At 60.5% G+C, this 19,782-nt stretch overlaps 1 protein-coding gene and 21 non-coding genes across 22 annotated transcripts; 11 read left to right on the top strand and 11 right to left on the bottom strand.

Annotated features, from left to right (window-relative positions):
- Nucleotides 1–88: 88 nt before the first annotated feature.
- TRNAS-CGA (transfer RNA serine (anticodon CGA)) lies at nucleotides 89–170 on the top strand. The gene has a single exon. It is a non-coding gene; the product is annotated as a tRNA-Ser (tRNA).
- A 485-nt stretch (nucleotides 171–655) lies between these two features.
- Nucleotides 656–727, top strand: TRNAP-AGG (transfer RNA proline (anticodon AGG)). Its single transcript has one exon. It is a non-coding gene; the product is annotated as a tRNA-Pro (tRNA).
- A 2,633-nt stretch (nucleotides 728–3,360) lies between these two features.
- On the top strand, nucleotides 3,361–3,432 carry TRNAP-UGG (transfer RNA proline (anticodon UGG)). Its single transcript has one exon. It is a non-coding gene; the product is annotated as a tRNA-Pro (tRNA).
- Nucleotides 3,433–5,553: 2,121 nt separating this feature from the next.
- TRNAA-UGC (transfer RNA alanine (anticodon UGC)) lies at nucleotides 5,554–5,625 on the top strand. The gene has a single exon. It is a non-coding gene; the product is annotated as a tRNA-Ala (tRNA).
- Nucleotides 5,626–5,910: 285 nt separating this feature from the next.
- Nucleotides 5,911–5,982, bottom strand: TRNAP-AGG (transfer RNA proline (anticodon AGG)). The gene has a single exon. It is a non-coding gene; the product is annotated as a tRNA-Pro (tRNA).
- Nucleotides 5,983–6,505: 523 nt separating this feature from the next.
- On the top strand, nucleotides 6,506–6,577 carry TRNAP-AGG (transfer RNA proline (anticodon AGG)). The gene has a single exon. It is a non-coding gene; the product is annotated as a tRNA-Pro (tRNA).
- Nucleotides 6,578–6,928: 351 nt separating this feature from the next.
- On the bottom strand, nucleotides 6,929–7,000 carry TRNAA-UGC (transfer RNA alanine (anticodon UGC)). Its single transcript has one exon. It is a non-coding gene; the product is annotated as a tRNA-Ala (tRNA).
- A 301-nt stretch (nucleotides 7,001–7,301) lies between these two features.
- TRNAP-CGG (transfer RNA proline (anticodon CGG)) lies at nucleotides 7,302–7,373 on the bottom strand. Its single transcript has one exon. It is a non-coding gene; the product is annotated as a tRNA-Pro (tRNA).
- A 253-nt stretch (nucleotides 7,374–7,626) lies between these two features.
- Nucleotides 7,627–7,698, top strand: TRNAA-CGC (transfer RNA alanine (anticodon CGC)). Its single transcript has one exon. It is a non-coding gene; the product is annotated as a tRNA-Ala (tRNA).
- A 502-nt stretch (nucleotides 7,699–8,200) lies between these two features.
- Nucleotides 8,201–8,282, bottom strand: TRNAS-UGA (transfer RNA serine (anticodon UGA)). The gene has a single exon. It is a non-coding gene; the product is annotated as a tRNA-Ser (tRNA).
- A 291-nt stretch (nucleotides 8,283–8,573) lies between these two features.
- TRNAA-UGC (transfer RNA alanine (anticodon UGC)) lies at nucleotides 8,574–8,645 on the bottom strand. The gene has a single exon. It is a non-coding gene; the product is annotated as a tRNA-Ala (tRNA).
- Nucleotides 8,646–9,235: 590 nt separating this feature from the next.
- On the top strand, nucleotides 9,236–9,307 carry TRNAA-UGC (transfer RNA alanine (anticodon UGC)). Its single transcript has one exon. It is a non-coding gene; the product is annotated as a tRNA-Ala (tRNA).
- A 745-nt stretch (nucleotides 9,308–10,052) lies between these two features.
- On the bottom strand, nucleotides 10,053–10,134 carry TRNAS-CGA (transfer RNA serine (anticodon CGA)). The gene has a single exon. It is a non-coding gene; the product is annotated as a tRNA-Ser (tRNA).
- Nucleotides 10,135–10,384: 250 nt separating this feature from the next.
- On the top strand, nucleotides 10,385–10,456 carry TRNAP-AGG (transfer RNA proline (anticodon AGG)). The gene has a single exon. It is a non-coding gene; the product is annotated as a tRNA-Pro (tRNA).
- Nucleotides 10,457–10,741: 285 nt separating this feature from the next.
- Nucleotides 10,742–10,813, bottom strand: TRNAA-UGC (transfer RNA alanine (anticodon UGC)). The gene has a single exon. It is a non-coding gene; the product is annotated as a tRNA-Ala (tRNA).
- A 350-nt stretch (nucleotides 10,814–11,163) lies between these two features.
- TRNAP-AGG (transfer RNA proline (anticodon AGG)) lies at nucleotides 11,164–11,235 on the bottom strand. Its single transcript has one exon. It is a non-coding gene; the product is annotated as a tRNA-Pro (tRNA).
- An 876-nt stretch (nucleotides 11,236–12,111) lies between these two features.
- Nucleotides 12,112–12,185, top strand: TRNAT-AGU (transfer RNA threonine (anticodon AGU)). The gene has a single exon. It is a non-coding gene; the product is annotated as a tRNA-Thr (tRNA).
- Nucleotides 12,186–12,759: 574 nt separating this feature from the next.
- Nucleotides 12,760–13,518, bottom strand: LOC126045388 (vitelline membrane outer layer protein 1 homolog). The gene is made up of 3 exons (XM_049816472.1): nucleotides 13,444–13,518; nucleotides 13,250–13,319; nucleotides 12,760–13,019 (listed from the first exon to the last, which is right to left on the bottom strand). Exons 1-3 carry the CDS (start codon nucleotides 13,516–13,518, stop codon nucleotides 12,760–12,762), a joined length of 405 nt encoding a protein of 134 aa, XP_049672429.1.
- A 1,048-nt stretch (nucleotides 13,519–14,566) lies between these two features.
- On the bottom strand, nucleotides 14,567–14,648 carry TRNAS-GCU (transfer RNA serine (anticodon GCU)). The gene has a single exon. It is a non-coding gene; the product is annotated as a tRNA-Ser (tRNA).
- Nucleotides 14,649–14,847: 199 nt separating this feature from the next.
- Nucleotides 14,848–14,920, top strand: TRNAM-CAU (transfer RNA methionine (anticodon CAU)). The gene has a single exon. It is a non-coding gene; the product is annotated as a tRNA-Met (tRNA).
- A 288-nt stretch (nucleotides 14,921–15,208) lies between these two features.
- TRNAM-CAU (transfer RNA methionine (anticodon CAU)) lies at nucleotides 15,209–15,281 on the bottom strand. The gene has a single exon. It is a non-coding gene; the product is annotated as a tRNA-Met (tRNA).
- A 119-nt stretch (nucleotides 15,282–15,400) lies between these two features.
- TRNAS-GCU (transfer RNA serine (anticodon GCU)) lies at nucleotides 15,401–15,482 on the top strand. Its single transcript has one exon. It is a non-coding gene; the product is annotated as a tRNA-Ser (tRNA).
- The last annotated feature ends 4,300 nt before the right edge of the window (nucleotides 15,483–19,782 follow it).

Raw genomic sequence — 19,782 nt, 5'->3', positions numbered from 1 at the left:
TCCCACTTCCCGGGAAAAGTGCACCCAGAGGGGCCAGGGAGTGCCTGTGGCGGGGGGCAGGTGTCCCCCCCAGGTGGCCAGGGCTGGGGCTGTGATGGCCGAGGGGTGAAGGCGTTGGACTCGAAATCCAATAGGGTTTCCCTGCGCAGGTTCGAATCCTGCTCACAGCGAGACATTTTATCCCCTGCCTGGGTGGCAACACTGGAGATCCCAGGGGCCTTGTGGGACCTGGTTGGGAGGGTGGCAGCAGCCAGGGCAATCCCCACCCTGTGCCTCCTCCCTAGGGAGCAGCTCCTGCACCCGGTAACCTGCTCGCTGCCTGAGTTCCCAGCAATCCCACACACTGGGGCTGTGATGGCCCTGGGACAGGAGGGCTACAGGTCCCCATGGGATTTTCCAGGTTTTGCTAAACCACAACAGGTGATGAAGCAGAGAAGTGAGGTGGAGAGGTGTGGACCACTTTCCCAAAATGGCAAGAGGCTCCCCATCATCGCCCTGTGCCATGTCCCCAGGGAAAGCCGATGGGCAGAGAGCAGAGGGGAGGGAGCGGGCAGTGCCCCGGGGCAGCCCCCGCCTGCACTGGGCACTGGTTGGTGTGTGCGGTGCCCAGGGCCGTGGGGGACAGGATCGGGGCTGGGTCCCAGCTGTGCACCCTGGCTCGTTGGTCTAGGGGTATGATTCTCGCTTAGGGTGCGAGAGGTCCCGGGTTCAACTCCCGGACGAGCCCTCCTTTTGGGCACCCACTGACAGGCACAGCCCCTGTGGCAATGGGTCACACACAGGGGGGCACCGCCCAGCACAGGAGGGACAGGCGGCCTCCCCAGTTCGGCCACATTCCCTCTTGCTGGGACGGTCCCACCACTGACAGGAGCAAGGTGCTACCCGCTGCCCCGTGGCCAAAGAGACACGGCTCAGCCACGGCCTGGGCTTGTCCCCTTCTGAGTGGGGAAAGGTCTGTTGGGGCAGATCGGGGCCCTGCTGCCACCACATCCTGCTGGGCAGCTCTGTCCGGTGGCTGCATCCAGCAAATCATGTCCCATCCTCAGCTGGACAGGGGAGAGAAAATTATAACAAAAAGCTTGTGGGTCGAGATAAGGACAGGAGAGATTATTCACTAATTCACTAATTACCGTCACGGGCAAAACAGCCTCAATTTGGGGAAAATTAGCTCAATTTATTACAAATCACCAGAGTAAGGTAATGAGAAATAAAACGAAATCTCAGAACACCTTCCCTCCACCCCTTCCTTCTTCCCGGGCACAACTTCACTCCCGGATTTCTCCACCAAGCCCCTCCACCGGCACAGGGGGACAGGGATGGGTTTTATGGTCATCACACGTTATTTTCTGCCGCTTCACCTCCTCAGGGGGAGGGCTCATCACACTCTTCCCCTGCTCCAGGGTGGGGTCCCTCCCACGGGAGACAGTCCTCCACGAACTTCTCCAATGTGGGCCATTCCCACAGGCTGCAGTTCTTCATGAACTGCTCCAGCACGGGTCCTTTCCACTGTGTTGTCCTTCAGGAGTGCACCGCTCCAGCGTGGGTCCCCCATGGTGTCACAAGTCCTGCCAGAAAACCTGCTCCGTGGGCTCCTCTCTCCACAGATCCGCAGGTCCTGCCAGGAGCCTGCTCCAGCGCGGGGTTCCCACGGGGTCACAGCCTCCTTTGGACACCCACCTGCTCCGGCGTGGGGTCCTCCACGGGCTGCAGGTGGATATCTGCTCCCCCGTGGACCTCCATGGGCTGCAGGGGGACAGCCTGCCTCACCAGGGTCTTCACCACGGGCCGCAGGGGAATCTTCGCTCCAGCGCCTGGAGCATCTCCTCCCCTTCCTTCTTCACTGACCTTGGTGTCTGCAGGGTTGTTTCTCTTACATGTTCTCACTCCTCTCTCCAGTGGCTGTTTCTCTCCGTCCCAACTTTTTTTCCTTCTTAAAAATGTTATCACAGAGGCGTTACCACTATCACTGATTGGCTCGGCCTTGGCCAGTGGTGGGTCTGTCTTAGAGCCGGCTGGTATGGGCTCGCTCTCACTCGAACACAGGGGAAGCTTCCAGCAGCTTCTTACAGAAGCCACCCCTGTAACCCCCCCGCTACCAAAACCTTGCCACACAAAACCAATACAGCACCGCACACGCCAACCGGTGCCCAGCCCAGGTGGGGGCTGCCCCGGGGCACTGCCCTCTCCCTCCCCTCTGCTCTCCGGTCATCATCTCCCCAGCCCCCCAGGGACGTGGCACAGGGCAATGATGGGGAGCTTCTTGGCATCTTGGGAAAGCGGTCCACAACTCCCCACCCTGCTCCCCTTAGCGGCAGTTTGCTCCCCTCTCCCCCGTCTGCAAAACCTGGAAAACCCCATGGGATCCTGTGCCTCTCCTGTCTCCGGGCCACCACAGACCCAGTCTGAGGCATTGCAGGGCTCCATGTGCACCTCTGCCTCCCCCTGTCCCAACCTGTCCCTGCTGCCCCCTTTTCCTGGGAAGCGGGGAAGTCTCTGCGGTGTGGCCAGTGCATCCCCACACACAACTTCAGTCCCGCTCTGCTCCCCAGGGCCTGGCTGCAGGGCCTGTTCCTGAAAAGGGGTGCCTGGCACCCTGGCATCCCGGGCAGCTGCGCACCCCGGCTCGTTGGTCTAGGGGTACGATTCTTGCTTAGGGTGCGAGAAAGTCAACTCCCAGATGAGCCCTCCTTTTGGCCCCCCCACCACTGGGCACAGCCCCTATGGGGATGGGGCACGGACAAGGGGGCATCCCCGATGGGCAGCTCTGCCCAGGACTGTGGTGCAGGGTGCAGCACAGTGGTGGCACTGCAGCCGGGGCTCCCACACCAGCTCAGCTGCCCACCCTGGCACAGCTATAAGCAGCTGCTGACCCAGGGTCTGAGTCCAGAAAACCGTACTCTTGGCTTGGCCCAGATCCAGCCGTGTTGACAGCTTGGGGCACCCAAGGGACACCCAGTGCCTGCAAAGCCCCGAACCCCACGGCCAGCAGCTCCGGGGGGCTGGGGAAAGAAGCAGTGACAGGGATCTTCTGGGAGCAAAGAGAAAGCCAGGTCAGAGGGGGACATCAGCTTTGGGGGGGACCCCATTCAGGAAGAAAGGCAGGGGCTGACGCTGCAAAGCACCGGCCATTTCCACCTCTGCAAGAGCCAGGGAGATGGTTGGGAGGAGGAAAACCCTGGAGGTGGAGATGCTGGGCACTGATGCCCCGTGGCCACCTCCAGCTGCTGGCTCCGTGGACCGGCCACGGCAAGAGGGACCTCCGTGCTCCCAGAGTGTGCCGAGGGACACACACAGCCTCAGCTGTCCCCCCAAAAGTGTGTGGGGTGCAGAGGCTGGGGGTGCGAGGGGGTGCAGCACCCCGGCTCGTTGGTCTAGGGGTATGATTCTCGCTTTGGGTGCGAGAGGTCCCGGGTTCAACTCCCGGACGAGCCCTCCTTTTGGGCACCCGCCTTCCCCAGCACTGTGTGGGACCAGGGCACACCAGGGGCACGGCTGTGCGGGAGTGGAAGAGTTGATGTCTCAACCGTTGTGGTGGGGCGAACTCTGCAGAACAAGAACTCTGCCCAGCAGGGAACCCCGGGTGGAGAGAAGCGGATCAGCACCCATCAGCAACAGGAGGGCGAGGGCAGGGCGGGCCGTGCCGGAGGGTGCGCAGCTCCCTGTTCTGGTGCACTGCTCTGATATGCTGAGCAGGGCAGCTCACCATCCATGGCCAAAGATCATGTCTGCAGGGAAGAGGAAACTACTCCCCAAACGACCCCCGAGCCCACAGACCAATTTCCCGAAGGCTCACAAGCTGCTCAAGGCACCCAGTTAGCCTAATGAGTTCAAGTGCCCGCCCGAAGGAGGGGGCGTAAGAGTCGATCAGAAAATCAGCATTGTCTCAACATTGTCATCAGGAGCAGGAACAGTAACGCTACCTGACAACAGCCTGTTTGGAGCGCAGCGGCCGCTCCCAAGGGTGGAAGGTACCTGGCTGGAACCGTTAGAGATAACCGCGTAGTACTGTCAAAAAGGATGGATTGCAACTGTTGCCATAACACCGATGAAGAAATCATGAACTTTAGACAAACTTTGCTTCATTATAATACCAAAACACACCTCCTGGTTGAAGGCTGCCCGCCTCCAAGACTTACCACGCCTCGGACACTGACCCCGCGCCTGCGTGATAGCCTTGCTCGAGAAGGGCGGAGATAGGATACTCGTATTCTGAGAAGGGTGGAGATATGTTAACTGTATTCTGAGAAGGGTGGAGACTCCTGAGGCAGAGGTGGAGCAAGGTGTGTTACCAAGCATAAAAGATGACTTCTGAACAACGGAAGTTTGAAGCTTCCCCACCAAGGACCATGACTATCGACGATGCAGCATGACTGGACCCGGGACCGTTAGGACGTCGTGAGATCGGCGGTGGTAGCTATAACCTCTCTTTCTCCTCTCTCTAAACTTTACTTTACTTTTCTCCTTTCTTTCACCCATCTCTAACTATCGTGTGCCTCCTCACAGGCAATACAATAAAGTTTTACTGTGTGATTACTGCTATCCCCTTTGGTGTTGGTCACCTTAATTTTGCACTTTCGAGATCGTAGCAAACGAACCATCACGAGTCCACCGAGTGGACCGTGACAGGGGGCAAGGATGATAAAAGGACAGAAGCTGAAGCCCCATGCGTGGTTGCCCACCGGAACAGGACCCCTCGGCTGACTGAACGAACGCTGGACACAGGACCGGTGACCTCTCTCTGTTCTTCTCCCCCCGCCGCTCCCCGCTTCTTATCTCTCTCTTCTCCCCTCTCTCCCCTCTTGCTCTCTTCTCTCTTCCGTAATCCCTACACGTCATCCCTTTAGACATAAACTGTTGACCAAGTCTGGGGCTAGGAGTGCATCCAGCTGCCCCTGGGCTCCTCTCTGAGAAGGAGTCTAGAAAGCCAGGGGGTCTGCTCTGAACCTCGGGACTCAACGGGAGGGCTCTCATTGTCTTCCCTGAACTGACTCCCAAATGAGCAAGGCCTGTAGTATATGTTTGGTGATGTAGGGTTAGCAAATGTTACACAGTTTAATGACATAGTTTCATGCCAATTTTTGTTGTGAGCATACCAATTTTGGTGGTGAGCATGCCAATTCTTGTTGTAAGCAAGTAAAATTTGGGTATTGTGAATGAAAGGACCCTGGTGTCGTTTCACCTTAATCCTGACCTGGGAATCAGCAAACCTGAGTCCTCGTCCAGAGAAACTGGGACATGACAAGGATGAGAGCAGTGGTGCCCTGCACAGAGGGGCCGGTGCCAGGTCCTGTCTGGTACGTCCCCGTGGGCAGGACGGACCCCCACGAGCCAGCAGCGAGGTGCTGCCAGGGGCATGGGCAGGGAGGCGGATGGAGGGAGGGGTGGGAAAGGGGCAGCGCTGGGCACCGTAGAGCAGAGCGGGTGCTGCCACCAGCGTGTGCCCCGAGGGCCTGATTTTAAGGTCAGGGCTGTGGGGTCAGAGCAGGGTGAGCGGTGGGGCAGTGGTGGGGGGGTGAGGGGAGTTGTGCAGGCCCCCACGCCAGCCCATGCAGAGGGGATGTAGCTCAGCGGGAGAGCGCTTGCTTTGCATGTAAGAGGCCCTGGGTTCAACCCCCAGCATCTCCATGTCCTTTTGTCTCCCCAGAGCCAATCCCTGCCAGCTGTGGGGCTGCCAGGGCCCCCTAGGTCCCCTAAAATAGCCCTGGGGCTGCCAGTGGGCACAGCTGGCCTGGGGATGCTTCCCAGCACCTACACAGAGGCTGCGGGGAATGCCCACAGCCCTTTCCCTCCCCTGCCTGGGTGCTGCGTGGTGTGGAGGCAGCTTGTGTCCCTTCCCCATGAGGCTTGGGGTGAATTTTGGCGGTGGTGGGAACAGCTGGGTGGGAGTGGGGTGGTGGGTGCGCAAAAGGAGGGCTCGTCCGGGAGTTGAACCCGGGACCTCTCGCACCCTAAGCGAGAATCATACCCCTAGACCAACGAGCCGGGGTGCGCAGCTGCCCGGGCACCCCCACCCTGTCCCGGGCAATGGGATGCTGGGGGGGGCACCGCTGCCCAGGGACCCCGCTGCACCAGGAGCTGCTTTTTGGCGATGGGCCCTGCCACCGGGCCCCGGGAAGCAGAGCGGGGCTGAGGGTGTGTGCGGGGATGCACCGGCCACCCTGAAGAATTCCCACTTCCCAGGAAAAGGGAGAAGCAGGGAGTCTTTGGGACAGGGGGACTCAGGCGTGCACAGGGCAGGAGGGGTACAGGCCCCCCGCAAGGTTTTCCAGGCTTTGTTGCCCTGGGGTACGTCAGGAAGTGGCATGTTCCCAAGATGGCAAGAGGCTCCCCATCATCGCCCTGTGCCATGTCCCAGGGGGCTGGGGGAGCCGATGGGCAGAGAGCAGAGGGGAGGGAGCGGGCAGTGCCCCGGGGCAGCCCCCACCTGCACTGGGCACCGGTTGGTGTGTGCGGTGCCCGGGGCCGTGGGGGACAGGATCGGGGCTGGGTCCCAGCTGTGCACCCTGGCTCGTTGGTCTAGGGGTATGATTCTCGCTTAGGGTGCGAGAGGTCCCGGGTTCAACTCCCGGACGAGCCCTCCTTTTGCGCACCCACCGCTGGGCACAGCCCCTGTGGGGACAGGGCTCAGATGGGGTGACACTGCCCTGCACAGGGGGGACAGGTGGTCTCCCCAGATCATCATCAGCTCTTGCCAACACCAACATTCACCTCAATCTGTCTGTGGAGGGGACACAAGGTGCCACCACAATCCGCAGTGCCTGGGCAGGGAGAGAAAGGACTGTGAGCATTTCTCCAGAGCCTGGGGAAACTGGGAATCAGCTACAGGCCAGCTGTGCCTGCAGGCAGCCTCATGGCTTTCCTGGGCGTCCTGGGGGGCCCTTGCAGCCCCACAGCTGGCAGGGAGGGGCTCTGGGGAGGCAAAAGGACATGGAGATGCTGGGGGTTGAACCCAGGGCCTCTTACATGCAAAGCAAGCGCTCTCCCGCTGAGCTACATCCCCTCTGCATAGGCAGGCGTGGGGGTCTGGGCAGCTCTCCTTTTCCCCCACCACTGCCCCACTGCCCACCGCTCACCCTGCTCTGCCCCATTGCCCCAAATTCAGACTATCAGGGGCTGCACTCTACCATCCCCATTGCTGCTTCTGAGGGTCTCTATCTTGGCCTTGGGGACATGCCCACCACCCCAACACTCTGCCCATCCCTGCTGCACCAGGCACTGTTGCCCTCCCACCACCCTGGCCCTGGTCCCACCACGGGCTGGGTTCACTCATGGCAGCTGAGAGCAATGGGTGCCCAAAAGAAGGGCTCGTCCGGGAGTTGAACCCGGGACCTCTCGCACCCGAAGCGAGAATCATACCCCTAGACCAACGAGCCAGGGCACTGCACAATGGCAAGAACTCCTTTATTGAGCTCCAGTAATCGGGGAACTGGTTGGAGTGGGATGGGACCTGAGGAAGCTTTTGGCCCTGATGTGTGTTCACATCTGTGAGGTCCCCCTTGCTCTACCCTGGCTTCAGGGCTAGCACTTGGATATGGCCATGGGCTGTAGTCCCCTGGCTGCAAAAGCCATGGGGCCAAGAGGACCAGTGGGCAGCAGGAACCCTGGGTGGAGATAGCTCCGAGGCAGGGGGATGTAGCTCAGCGGGAGAGCGCTTGCTTCGCATGTAAGAGGCCCTGGGTTCAATCCCCAGCATCTCCAGCTTTTGCTTCCTCAAACCCACTTCCTCTATGGGGCAGTGGTGATAAACTTCACTTCTGCCTCTGGAAGGTATTCTCAAAGGTGTGCCCACACCCTGCACCATGTACATGGTGGCAGCGGGCCCCTGGAAGCCCTTTCCCAACCCAGGAGGGGACGAGCCCAGGCCATGGCTGAGCCATGCCTCTTTGCCCACAGGGCAGCAGGCGGCACCTCACTCCTGGCACTGGCGGGACTGTCCCAGCAGAGGGGATGTGGCTGAGCTGGGGAGGCCACCTGTCCCCCCTGTGCAGGGCAGCGTCCCCCTGTGCATGCCCTGTCCTTGCAGGGGTTGTGCCCAGCAGTGGGTGCCCAAAAGGAGGGCTTATCCAGGAGTTAAACCCAGCATCCCACAGGCCCACCAGTGCCCTTCTTCTTTATCTCCACTTGCTCTCCAGCCATCAGCTCCCATGGGATGGGGCTGCCCTGAGCCCCCAACCCCATCCAGCCATGGGTAAAATTCTCTCGCTGTGAGCAGGATTCGAACCTGCGCAGGGAAACCCTATTGGATTTCAAGTCCAACGCCTTCACCCCTCGGCCATCACAGCCTCTGGCTCACCCCCTGGGCCAGGGACACCCCTGGTTTACCCTGGGGTCTGCCTCTAGGGAGAAAATGCCCCCCGGACTGCTGTGGGGCCATCTGCACAGTCCCAGTACCCTTTGGCAGCCACAGTACCCACACGTGCTGGGGTTGGGAAAAGGGAATATCCGAGGGTATTCACCGATGGCTGGGAAAAAAATCCAGGTGCAGCAGAGAGCCTGGCCACAGGGCAGGCACCAAAGGGAAGCGTCCTCTAGCAATGCCCTGGGAGACAACGGGTGTCAGAGGCAAAAGGACATGGAGATGCTGGGGGTTGAACCCAGGGCCTCTTACATGCAAAGCAAGCACTCTGCCGCTGAGCTACATCCCCGCTGCGTGGGCAGGGGTGGGGGCCTGGGCAGATCTCCTCACACCCCTCCCACCGCCCCACTGCCTACCACTCAGCCTGCTCTGCCCCCACGGCCCTGGCCCCAAAAACAGACCCTCGGGGCATGCCAGATTTTGGGGTTCCATCCTGCCCATGGGGACACACTCAGCCAGGACGTGGCACCAGCCCCTCTGTGCTGGGCACCGCTGCCCTCATCCTACCCTGGTTATGGCATGGTCCCACCCGAGGGAGGCAGGTGCCCAAAAGGAGGGCTTGTCCAGGAGTTGAACCCAGGACCTCTCACACCCAAAGCAAGAATCATACCCCTAGACCAATGAGCCGGGGTGCTGCACCCCAATGCACCCCCCCAGCCTCTGCACCCCACAATTTTGGGTGTTGTTGAGAGTGGCTGATGCTGCCTTTTGCCCCTGGCACAGCCTGGGGCCCACAAATCTATCTCACTGTACCCAGGATGAGGGGCCGGTGTTTGGAGGTGGCCACAACACACAACTACCCTGGCTGCAGTGGCCATGGGGGCAGCTGGACCATGGGGGTCAGCAGGGACCCCCTGGGCACAGCCCTGCCTATGCAGAGGGGATGTAGCTCGGCGGGAGAGCGCTTGCTTTGCATGTAAGAGGCCCTGGGTTCAACCCCCAGCATCTCCATGTCCTTTTGCCTCCCCAAACTCCCTCTCTGCCAGCTGTGGGGCTGCCAGACCTGCTCAGGCACCCCAGAAAAGCCCTGGGGCTGCCAGTGGGCACAGCTGGCCCAGGACTTGGGGGGACAGCAGTGATGCGTGGTGGGCACAGTGGTGTCTGCAACCCATGCCAGGACCCCCGGGAGAGGGAGCTGCCCTGCCCAGCCCAATGCTGAGGTGTCTGTTGGGGGGAACAAGCAACAAAAGCCAACAGCTGGTGCCAAATGAGCTCTGTATCACCCAGACAAAGCAGTGCAGGCTTTGCCCAAGGAGAGGATTCCTCTGCGGGTTGGACCCGGCTCTTCTCCCATCTGAAGGTGGAACCGTACCCCAAGCCTGTGTTGGGCTCCCCAGCCCTCCCCCTTCACCCCACAACTGTGGGCTCAGTGTGGGTCCCAGCTGGCCCACTGGTAAAAGCATCTACAGATAAACTCACCCCTGACACCCCATGGCTGTGTATCCTCAGGCTCTCTGGTGGGTGCCCCCTCAGAGGGGAGGGTTCCACATGGCCCCAGGGCAAGTGGTCTATGGCTGCCCTCTGTGGCCTCGCTCTCCTGGGACTGTGAGTGAGCAGGTTCACTGGTGCAGGAGCTGCTTCACATGGAGGAGAAGGTGAGGTGCAGGCCTGGGTGGCTGCTGGGGACCCAAAAACCCTCCCGCCCCTGCTTCCCCCCAGCCCCAGTCCAACTCCCATAGCGGAGGGTAAAATTTATCGCTGTGAGCAGGATTCGAACCTGCGCAGGGAAACCCTATTGGATTTCGAGTCCAACGCCTTCACCCCTCGGCCATCACAGCTCCGGCCCTGGCCACCTGGGGGGGACACCTGCCCCCCACCACAGGCACTCCCTGGCCCCCCTGGGTGCGCCTTTTCCCGGGAAGTGGGAATTCTTCAGGGTGGCCGGTGCATCCCCGCACACACCCTCAGCCCCACTCTGCTCCCCGGGGCCCGGTGGCATGGCCCGTCACCAAAAAGCAGCTCCTGGTGCCGCCCCCAGAACCCCATTGCCCGGGACAGGGTGGGGGTGCCCGGGCAGCTGCGCACCCCGGCTCGTTGGTCTAGGGGTATGATTCTCGCTTAGGGTGCGAGAGGTCCCGGGTTCAACTCCCGGACGAGCCCTCCTTTTGCGCACCCACCACCCCACTCCCACCCAGCTGTTCCCACCACCGCCAAAATTCACCCCAAGCCTCATGGGGAAGGGACACAAGCTGCCTCCACACCACGCAGCACCCAGGCAGGGGAGGGAAAGGGCTGTGGGCATTCCCCGCAGCCTCTGTGTAGGTGCTGGGAAGCATCCCCAGGCCAGCTGTGCCCACTGGCAGCCCCAGGGCTATTTTAGGGGACCTAGGGGGCCCTGGCAGCCCCACAGCTGGCAGGGATTGGCTCTGGGGAGACAAAAGGACATGGAGATGCTGGGGGTTGAACCCAGGGCCTCTTACATGCAAAGCAAGCGCTCTCCCGCTGAGCTACATCCCCTCTGCATGGGCAGGCACGGGGGCCTGCACAACTCCCCTCACCCCCCACCACTGCCCCACCGCTCACCCTGCTCTGACCCCACTGCCCTGACCCCAAAATCAGGCCCTCGGGGCACACGCTGGTGGCAGCACCCGCTCTGCTCTACGGTGCCCAGCGCTGCCCCTTTCCCATCCCTCCCTCCATCCGCCTCCCTGCCCATGCCCCTGGCAGCACCTCGCTGCTGGGTCCCCACGGGGACGTGCCAGACAGGACCTGGCAGTGGCCCCCCTGTGCAGGGCACCACTGCCTTCGCTGTGCCCCAGTTGTGCCATGGTCCCATGCAGTGCTGGGGAAGGTGGTGCGCAAAAGGAGGGCTCGTCCGGGAGTTGAACCCGGGACCTCTCGCACCCTAAGCGAGAATCATACCCCTAGACCAACGAGCCAGGGTGCGCAGCTGCCCGGGCACCCCCACCCTGTCCCGGGCAATGGGATGCTGGGGGGGGCACCGCTGCCCAGGGACCCCGCGGCACCAGGAGCTGCTTTTTGGTGACGGGCCATGCCACCGGGCCCCGGGAAGCAGAGCGGGGCTGAGGGTGTGTGCGGGGATGCACCGGCCACCCTGAAGAATTCCCACTTCCCAGGAAAAGGGAGAAGCAGGGAGTCTTTGGGACAGGGGGACTCAGGCGTGCACAGGGCAGAAGGGGTACAGGCCCCCCGCAAGGTTTTCCAGGCTTTGTTGCCCTGGGGTACGTCAGGAAGTGGCATGTTCCCAAGATGGCAAGAGGCTCCCCATCATCGCCCTGTGCCATGTCCCAGGGGGCTGGGGGAGCCGATGGGCAGAGAGCAGAGGGGAGGGAGCGGGCAGTGCCCCGGGGCAGCCCCCACCTGCACTGGGCACCGGTTGGTGTGTGCGGTGCCCGGGGCCGTGGGGGACAGGATCGGGGCTGGGTCCCAGCTGTGCACCCTGGCTCGTTGGTCTAGGGGTATGATTCTTGCTTAGGGTGCGACAGGTCCCGGGTTCAACTCCCGGACGAGCCCTCCTTTTGCGCACCCACCACCCCACTCCCACCTGGCTGGTGCAGAGCTCATTTGGGACCCCGCCATTGACTTTTATCTCCCAGAAACACCCCACAGTTGCCAGGGCTTTGCGCTTAACGTGACACAGAGAACTGTCCCTCATCCCTGCATTCCCAACCCTGTGCCCAGGCCCTTTGGTCTTACAGGTGACCCTGGTGTTAGGGTGACAGCAGGATGGGGACAGAGTCAGTGGCTGTGGCACATCCCATGGCTGTGGGGCACCCCATGGCAGTGGGTAGGTGGGCGCCATGGCTCAGCTGGTTACAGCACCTGTCTAGTAAACAGGAGATCCTGGGTTCGACTCCCAGTGGTGCCTCGCCCTGGGGCTCTTTTTCCTCCCTGCCCCAAGCTGGGGGCACAGCTGGGGATCTCTGCCCCGAGCAGGGGACACACTAGAGGATTTCCTCCAGTGCCCGCAGCCTCCCATCCTTTTGCCCTTTGAGGAGGGTCCAGCTGCAACTTCTCGGTTACCCCCTTAGTTGGGGATTGCATCCCCGTGCCCTGGCAGGGCCAGCCGCAGCTCCCTGCTTCTCTGCCCCGCTGCCCTGGTTTGCCCTCTCCCAACAACGAAGCATACTTTTACCAGAAGCTTATTTCAGGGTAGGACAGGGACAGTCCTGGAGATTCTGGGGAACATCTGGAAGTCTGGGTGGGAGCAGAAAGGACTTGGGAGCATCTCTCAGAACCAGGGTAAGTGTTGGGGGGCTGGCAGCAGCACATATGCAATGATGGAGCCCATGGGGATGAGGGGAAGGTGTCCCCTGAGGGTACCAGGGCTAAGGCATCTGCCAGTGGATGTGGGGTCCTAGGAAAGTGGACCCCGGGGCACAGGCTTTGCTGTGGGGCTGGGTCTTTGCATTGGGTGCCCTGCAGGGGGTTGCCAGTGTTCATTAAGGGCAGAAGAGACACAGGTCATTCAGGGCCGTGTCATCCCTCTTCAGGCCCCATGCAGGATCCTGCTGTGTCTGGATACCACACACCGCCCTGGGGCACCAGGGGCTCCAGCCACCCCACTGGCCCCAGGCAGACCCCGGCCCCTCCAGGATGTGCCCATCACAGCAGGCAAAGCAGGCACTGGTGGTGGCCACTTCATTGCTCAGGAGCCCGCGCTGTGGTGGCTGGACTCGCAGCATGAAGCCCACCAGGTGCCCTCAGTGGGTGCACCAGTGAGCCTTCAACCAGTGGCCCCAACTAGACGGGGAAGAGAGAAGATGGTCAGTGCTGAGGCCAGGAGGTGCAGGAGGAGGAGAGAGTGCAAGCCCTTCAGAGCTGGGGGCAGCTGTGGAGGAGGTTCTCCAGCCACAGGGAAGGGACAAGGACCACTGGGAGCTCACCTGCCACTCTAGGACTCAGCTGTGTAGCCACCACTGGGGTCCCCACTGCGGGAGCAGTGCAGCCAAATCCTGTTGAGTGCCATTTCGTCCTCCATCACACCCTGGGGTGGCTCTACCTGTGAGGGAACAGAGGTTCCCATGGAAGCAGGGTTCCCCAACCAGTTCTACCTGTGAGGGAACAGAGTCCCCATGGAAGCAGGGTCCCCCAGCCGGCCATGGGCACCGGCGCAGAGGCTGCACCTTGAAACTGACGCCACTGGTGTAGAAGCCCTTGGGGCACATCTCCGGCCAGGCCCAGTCTCCCCTGTTGGACATGGCGATGACCGAGGTATCCCTCCCACCCAGGTCCAGGTCCAGGTCCTGCCCCTGCCCTGCAGTGCAGTGCAGTGCCTGCGAGCCCCACAAGCAGCAGCAGGACCTGTCCCCCCAGCATGGCTGCTCTACCTGCAGCCAGCTCACCGGGCCCTTTATACCTAGCAGGGCTGGCAGGAGGGACCTGGCAGCATCTCAGTTACCTTCCCAGGGTTCCCAGGCCTGTCAGATGGCCAGGATTAGCTGCAGGAGAGGGCTAATCCCCCTGCCAGGTGGGGTGCAGGGAGCTGATCCACCAGCTCTTTGTTTGGGTCCTTCTCCAGGCAGCTTGCCTGGAGCCACTGGGCATCACGGTGCAAAACAGGGCTCAGGGTGGTGTGGGGCCAGGGCACTTTCCTCTCCCCCTCCAGGCTCCCACCGTGTGCAAGATGGGATTTGCGCTCTGCCTTTTGCTCTTTCTTTCTTTTTTGCAGTTAAAATGAACGGGCATGTTCACCAACACCTCTGATGCAAATCCCTTCCCGTCTTCTCTGCCCTCTCTCCCCAAGGTATCCATTTTGTCATGGCTTCACGCTTCATTTGTCCCAGTTTGCTTTCCAGTTGCGCTCTCCTCTTTTGGAGGGTTATCGTTTTATTTCTTAAGAGCCATTTTCTGCAGTAATAGCTCTTTTAAGGATTTCTGAGTGGGTTTCTTCCATGAGTCTTGGATAAGAGACTTCCAGCCACCTCCATGCCAGGACCCGGGTGCCCTTTTAGATGCTGCTTCAATTTCTTCTGCCTGAGCTCTCTGGTTTCCTCCTGCCATCCTCTTTCCAAAGTCAAACGCTACTGCGGGGGGAGACTGCTGACCTCTTCCCCTTAGGAGGATGCAGTTGCCACGGTGGCCCAGGTCCTTGCTACTACATGCTCCCCCACCCCCTCCGGGGCTCAGACACCGCTGGGAGTCGAGCCCAGGGTCCCCGTGTGCCAGACAGGGGCTTGAGCCAACCACGGCCGCAGACCACGCCAGCCCGGGCTATCCCCATTCCCCCCCGCGCAGCGGCAAAACTCCCGACGAGGGTGGGATTCGAACCCACGCGTGCAGAGCACAATGGATTAGCAGTCCATCGCCTTCACCACTCGGCCACCTCGTCCTGCCCCGCGCGGCGCGCGGCCCCGCCCCTCGCTCACCGGCGAACGGGCACCGCTGCCGCCCTGACGGCCGGTCGCCGCTTCCCCGCCGGGGTCCCGCCCGGCCCGGCCGCACCGCCGGGGGAACTGCCCGCCGTGCTGGGGGCCGGCCCCGACACCCGCCCGCTCGCTGGAGGCCCGGCCCGGGCCTGAGCTACCGTGGCCCTCTTAGCGCAGCCGGCAGCGCGTCAGTCTCATAATCTGAAGGTCCTGAGTTCGAGCCTCAGAGAGGGCAGCGCTTTTGCCGCCCTTCCTGGCGGGAGAGAGACGGTCGTGGCGGCACCGGGCCGGTGTTTTTGCAGAGCCGCCTCGCCGCGGAGGGGGAGTTGCGGACCCTGGGGCGCGGGGTATGGAGGGGAGGGTCTCGGGTGGTGGTGGGACAGGGCTGGGGCCCACCGCAGAGCCTTCTCAGGCGGCCGCGGGGCAACAAAATGGCGCCCCGTCCACCACAGCCAGCCAGGTGGGGCGGCAAAAACATGGCGCCTCGACCACCACGGCCAGCCAGGTGGGGCGGCAAAAGCGCTGCCCTCTCTGAGGCTCGAACTCAGGACCTTCAGATTATGAGACTGACGCGCTGCCGGCTGCGCTAAGAGGGCCACGACAAACCAGCCCCCGGCCGGGCCCTCAGCGGCCCCGCGGCGAGTAGCGGCGGAGCGGACAGAGGCGAGGCCCGGTGGCGGCGGGGAGGGGCGGGGCCATGTGCGGCGCGGGGCAGGACGAGGTGGCCGAGTGGTGAAGGCGATGGACTGCTAATCCATTGTGCTCTGCACGCGTGGGTTCGAATCCCACCCTCGTCGCGGGACCCCACCCACGGGCAACCTTTTGGTGCAGTCCCTGGCGTGGCCGGCTCCCTCCCGCCACTCTCTGTTTTGCCCTGCCGGCTCAAATACACGTCTGCCCCTGCATCGCTGCTCCCGCTGGCCGAACCTGCTCCCGCTTGCTGGGGACCTGCCTTGCTCTTCCGTGCGACGGGCCAGGCCCCACACTCCCGTGCAGGAGCGGGGTACCGTGCCCCGCTGTTCCCCCAGCCCTCCTGCCAGCCAACTGCGTCTCCTCCAGGAGGCAAAGCACCAAACCGTGGGCAGGGAAGGGCAGCAAGAGGCTGGCCGTGCTGACCGGGCAGCGACGTGGGCACACCCTGAGCCTGGGCTCCGCTTTCTTCCCTGCTGCTGTCTGGCAGCCAATTTATTCTTTTCTGCACCTTGCACAGGAGCCCCGTCGTGCCCAGGGGAGCCAGAAGCCAGCCTTGGACAAAGGTGCGTCTCGCCGAGCCATCCCCGCGTCCTAGAGGTGCTTTTCCTGAGGATGGCATGGCTGCTGGGTGTTGGCAGCTCCCTCCCCTGCCTGCAGCAGCACTCGCAGCGGAGGTTCCTGGGGAGAGGAGAGGGTGAGCGGCTGCAAGGTGAAGAGGAAAGAGGTAAAAAACCGCCTGCTGGGAGGTGTTTAGCTGCGGAATTCCCGGCGGTCTGGCGGAGAGGGAAGGCTCGCGTTTCTCAGAGCGTGTCTGTGCTTCGACGCACCTGGGAAATGTGTTGCGCCAGCCTTGCCGGTGCCTTCCCCGCTCCCACCCCTTCTTTCCGCAGATGAGGCTGTGGCCAAGCAGCGCCGTGGCCCGAGGCAAGGCAAGGACGCTCGGTCTCAGCTGCCCATGCTGCGAGCCCTGCTCTGGCTTTTCGACCTTCCCTGGGGCCACCTTTCCTTGCCGTGCCTTGGGGAGATGCCCCTGGGGACCGGCTGGGAGCTGCTGCCCTCCGTCAGCCTCTCCCGAGCCAGAAACAGCGATCGGGCCGCAGGGAAACACCGGCCCCGTCCCGTCCCGCTGCCATGAGACGCCGCGGTGCTTGGCCAGCTTCGCCGCCCCGGGAAAGGGGATGTCCGTGCCGGGACAGCCAGGCGCCCTACAAGAGGGATGCGGGAGAGTTCCTGGGGAAAAGGCATGCGTTTCGGTGCAGGGGGTTCCAGCCCCAGAGGAACACCCACTTGCCATGGAGAGGGGGACGTGGGCAGGGGCGGTGGGTGCGAGCTCCTCCTCGGGTGGTGGTGCGTGGCCTGGGGGCTGCTGCAGCAGGATGGGACCTGGGGGCTTGCAGGGCAGAGGCAGCCAGGAGGGGAGACAAGCTGACTCCCTTGGGACACCCTTCGACCCTGCTGGGCCGTGTCCGCCCCGGCAGACACGCGCCCCGGCCCTGGTGCGCGGTGACGCGACCTCCTGGGGGGGACGTGCCAGCCTCGGTGACGCTGTGGAGCATCAGTCCACCCGGGGACCCAGCAATTATAGGGGACGTGTGGCGGCATGGAACTGGATCATCTGTGGCCCCGGGGCGGCACACGGCAGCCAGAGCCTGGTTCTCCCCAGCGGCACCGGCTGGGCTTCGCTCCCCGGGCTGCAGCCAGCGGCCCCGAAGCACCCCGAGTCTACCCTGGTGAGGACGCAGGCAGCCAAGGATGCTCTGTGGCTGCGGTGGAGGGGCAGCCGCCTGGGTGGGTCTGTCTGCGTCAGGATGCTGCTTCCTGGCACCGGGGTGTCCCGCTCGCCCATCAGCTGCCTGGGAGCGGTCCCCACATGTCCTGCTGCCGGCAGGTCTCTGAGACCCCGGGGCAAGCCCTGGGTGAGAGCGCGCTGGATGCAGGCGTTCCTTGGAGATGGGATGCAGTGGGTCTATGCCAAGGATGCACGCAGCCTCTGGACCAGTCACAATGGGATGTTTATGCCACTTCATCTTAGTTAGGCTCACTTCAGCCTCCAAGGCAGTTAACTGTCCCTGTCACACCAGAAATAGATGGATTCTGCCCCTTTATGGCTTGATGGCATTAGAGTACACTGTGGACCGGTGTCTACTAGAGCCTTCTACTCCATGGGTCTGACGTGCCCGGCCATCAAATGCACACTGTCCAATAGACCCGGTTATCCCTTTCCTCCACCTGGCTGGAGGAAGGGCCCCTCTAATTCTGGTCAGAGTGTCCATTACCCACTTCTTGTAAAATTGACTTAAAGGGACTTCTAAGAGGATCACAACTAAGAACAGCCCATCTATGCTGTTTGGAAACTGGAGCAGCATTTTTCCTGAAAGGATCCCCTTTTGTGATTGTTTTTCCTCACAACTCACGTACCTGGGCATCTACGACCGAGGTAGGTTTTCCATCCCACTTCCTCATGTCTTCTCCGTCGACACACAGATAAAACCACAACATACCCCCTACTGTGTACCCTCTATATTTTCTCTCTTGGGGAGAGGAACACTCATTCCTAATAGCTGAGATACTGGTCCATACAGGTGGGGAGTAGGACATAGCCTCTTTGAATTGCTGGAAATCCCAGGACAGATTCTCCACAGCCGAAATGCAGGCTTGTAGGGACAAGGAGAGATTTTCATCTTGCTGGAGTTATCAAGCCATTTCATTCCACTGTTGGTACCTCTTTGTCTTTCCAGGTCAGTACCGCCAATGGGTTGGCATAGGATGATGATGTACTCTGTACAAACTTCCACCATATGGGTCATGTGCATTGGACTTTGTCTGGATCTTTGGTAATTGTGTGTTGTCTGGGTCATAATAAATAATCTCTAGCGCAGCTAATTCCCTCAGGCACTGGATACCTCTCTCCATGGTGGTCCACTTGCCTGGGTGACATATAACATCTTCCCTGAAGGGGTACCTTTCCTTCACACTTGACAGGAGTCACCTCCAGAGGCTGAGGACTTGTGTCCCTTTTCCAACTGCCTTGTCAGTGCTACTTTCCCTGGAAAGCAATCCCAGCTGCTTGGCTTCCCTATCCTCTAATTCCAGGCTACTAGTCCTATTGTCCCAGCATCAGAGCAGCCAGGTGGTAATGTGCTCAGCTGGACAACAGCTGAAATGTTTTTGCATATCTCACAGCTCACTCAGGGGTAGGGATCAGGTGATTATCTCAGGTTCTGCCTCTTCCTCCTGTTCTCATGACAACCCTGGTTCACCTTCATCCCTTACTAAACTAAACAAACTGATATTTTTTTTTTTTGTATATTTCTTCTTCCTTATGGGGGCAACCAATACTGGTGCAGGTTGGTTCTCTGGTTCAGGCACAGCACCCATCGCTGGGGTTGGAGTGGCCGCAGTGCCTCTTATTTTGTTGTCAGATCCAGACACCTTCTCTTCCCCTTGAGGGTACTGAATAGTGTTGAACAGGGCTCAATAGGCATGGGCCAGGCCCCAGCACATTGCAGCAAGTTGTCTCTCCCTGGAACTGTCAGGATGACAGCATACATTTTCCAAATGTTCTTCTAGTTTTTCAGGATTCTGCATTTGTTCAGGGTGAATTTCCAAAATACTGGAGGTGCCCACCACCCTAGGCACTTGCGCATACTATCCCACACACCCTGCCACTCATAATTATCCAGCCTCGGGGCAGATGTCTTAAGAAGATCTATTTAAATAGTTGTTTAACCCTAAACAAGACCTGAACCACATTCAGGAACATGCTAGTTCCTAGCAAGAGGACCATGCTGATTTCAACATCCCAAGGATATTAAAAATTTTCAAAATTCCCAAATGCCATTATAATTAGCCTGGAGAATGGGAAGGTGAAGAAAGCCATCTTGCCCATAGATTGGCTCTCCAAGAAAAAGGGTGTAATTATTAATAGTTTCCCACAGATGGCTCCCTAAGTATAGAGGTGATGACAATGCTGAATGCAAATATCAGATTAGTCCCACAACCAGTAATTTTATCATACCATAAACCAGTATTACATAATACATCAAAGCAAAAACCTTAATCCACCTGCAACAGATGATGAGCAGCAGCACAAGGACTACATACAGCAAGTGAGGTGATACATAACAGAACTCTAAAAATGAGCACCACAACTCTAAGAGCCAGTAAATCAACATTGTGACCAGTGACTATTAAACTAATATAATGAATGCTTGTAACAAATTCATTTTAACATGCTCTGGTCAGATCTGTCATTAACTCAATGCTTTGTGCCCCATGTCAGGCGCCAAAAAGGACTGTCATGCTTTAACCCCAGCCAGCAACTAAGCACCATGCAGCAGCTCACCCACTTCCCCCCACCCAGGGGGATGGGAGAGAGAACTGGGGAAAAAAGTAAAACTCATG

Source organism: Accipiter gentilis, chromosome 1 (genome assembly GCF_929443795.1).
Source record: "Accipiter gentilis chromosome 1, bAccGen1.1, whole genome shotgun sequence".
NCBI lineage: Eukaryota > Metazoa > Chordata > Aves > Accipitriformes > Accipitridae > Astur > Astur gentilis.
This window is presented reverse-complemented; position numbering and strand designations above follow the sequence as displayed.

Excerpts from the sequence above, each read along its gene's own strand:
- LOC126045388 (XM_049816472.1), bottom strand. The coding sequence starts at position 13,518 with ATGTCCAACAGGGGAGACTGGGCCTGGCCGGAGATGTGCCCCAAGGGC. Across the intron at positions 13,320-13,443 it reads CCAGTGGCGTCAGTTTCAAG|GTAGAGCCACCCCAGGGTGT; the intron begins GTGCAGCCTCTG and ends GTTCCCTCACAG. Across the intron at positions 13,020-13,249 it reads TTGGCTGCACTGCTCCCGCA|GGCACCTGGTGGGCTTCATG; the intron begins GTGGGGACCCCA and ends GCACCCACTGAG.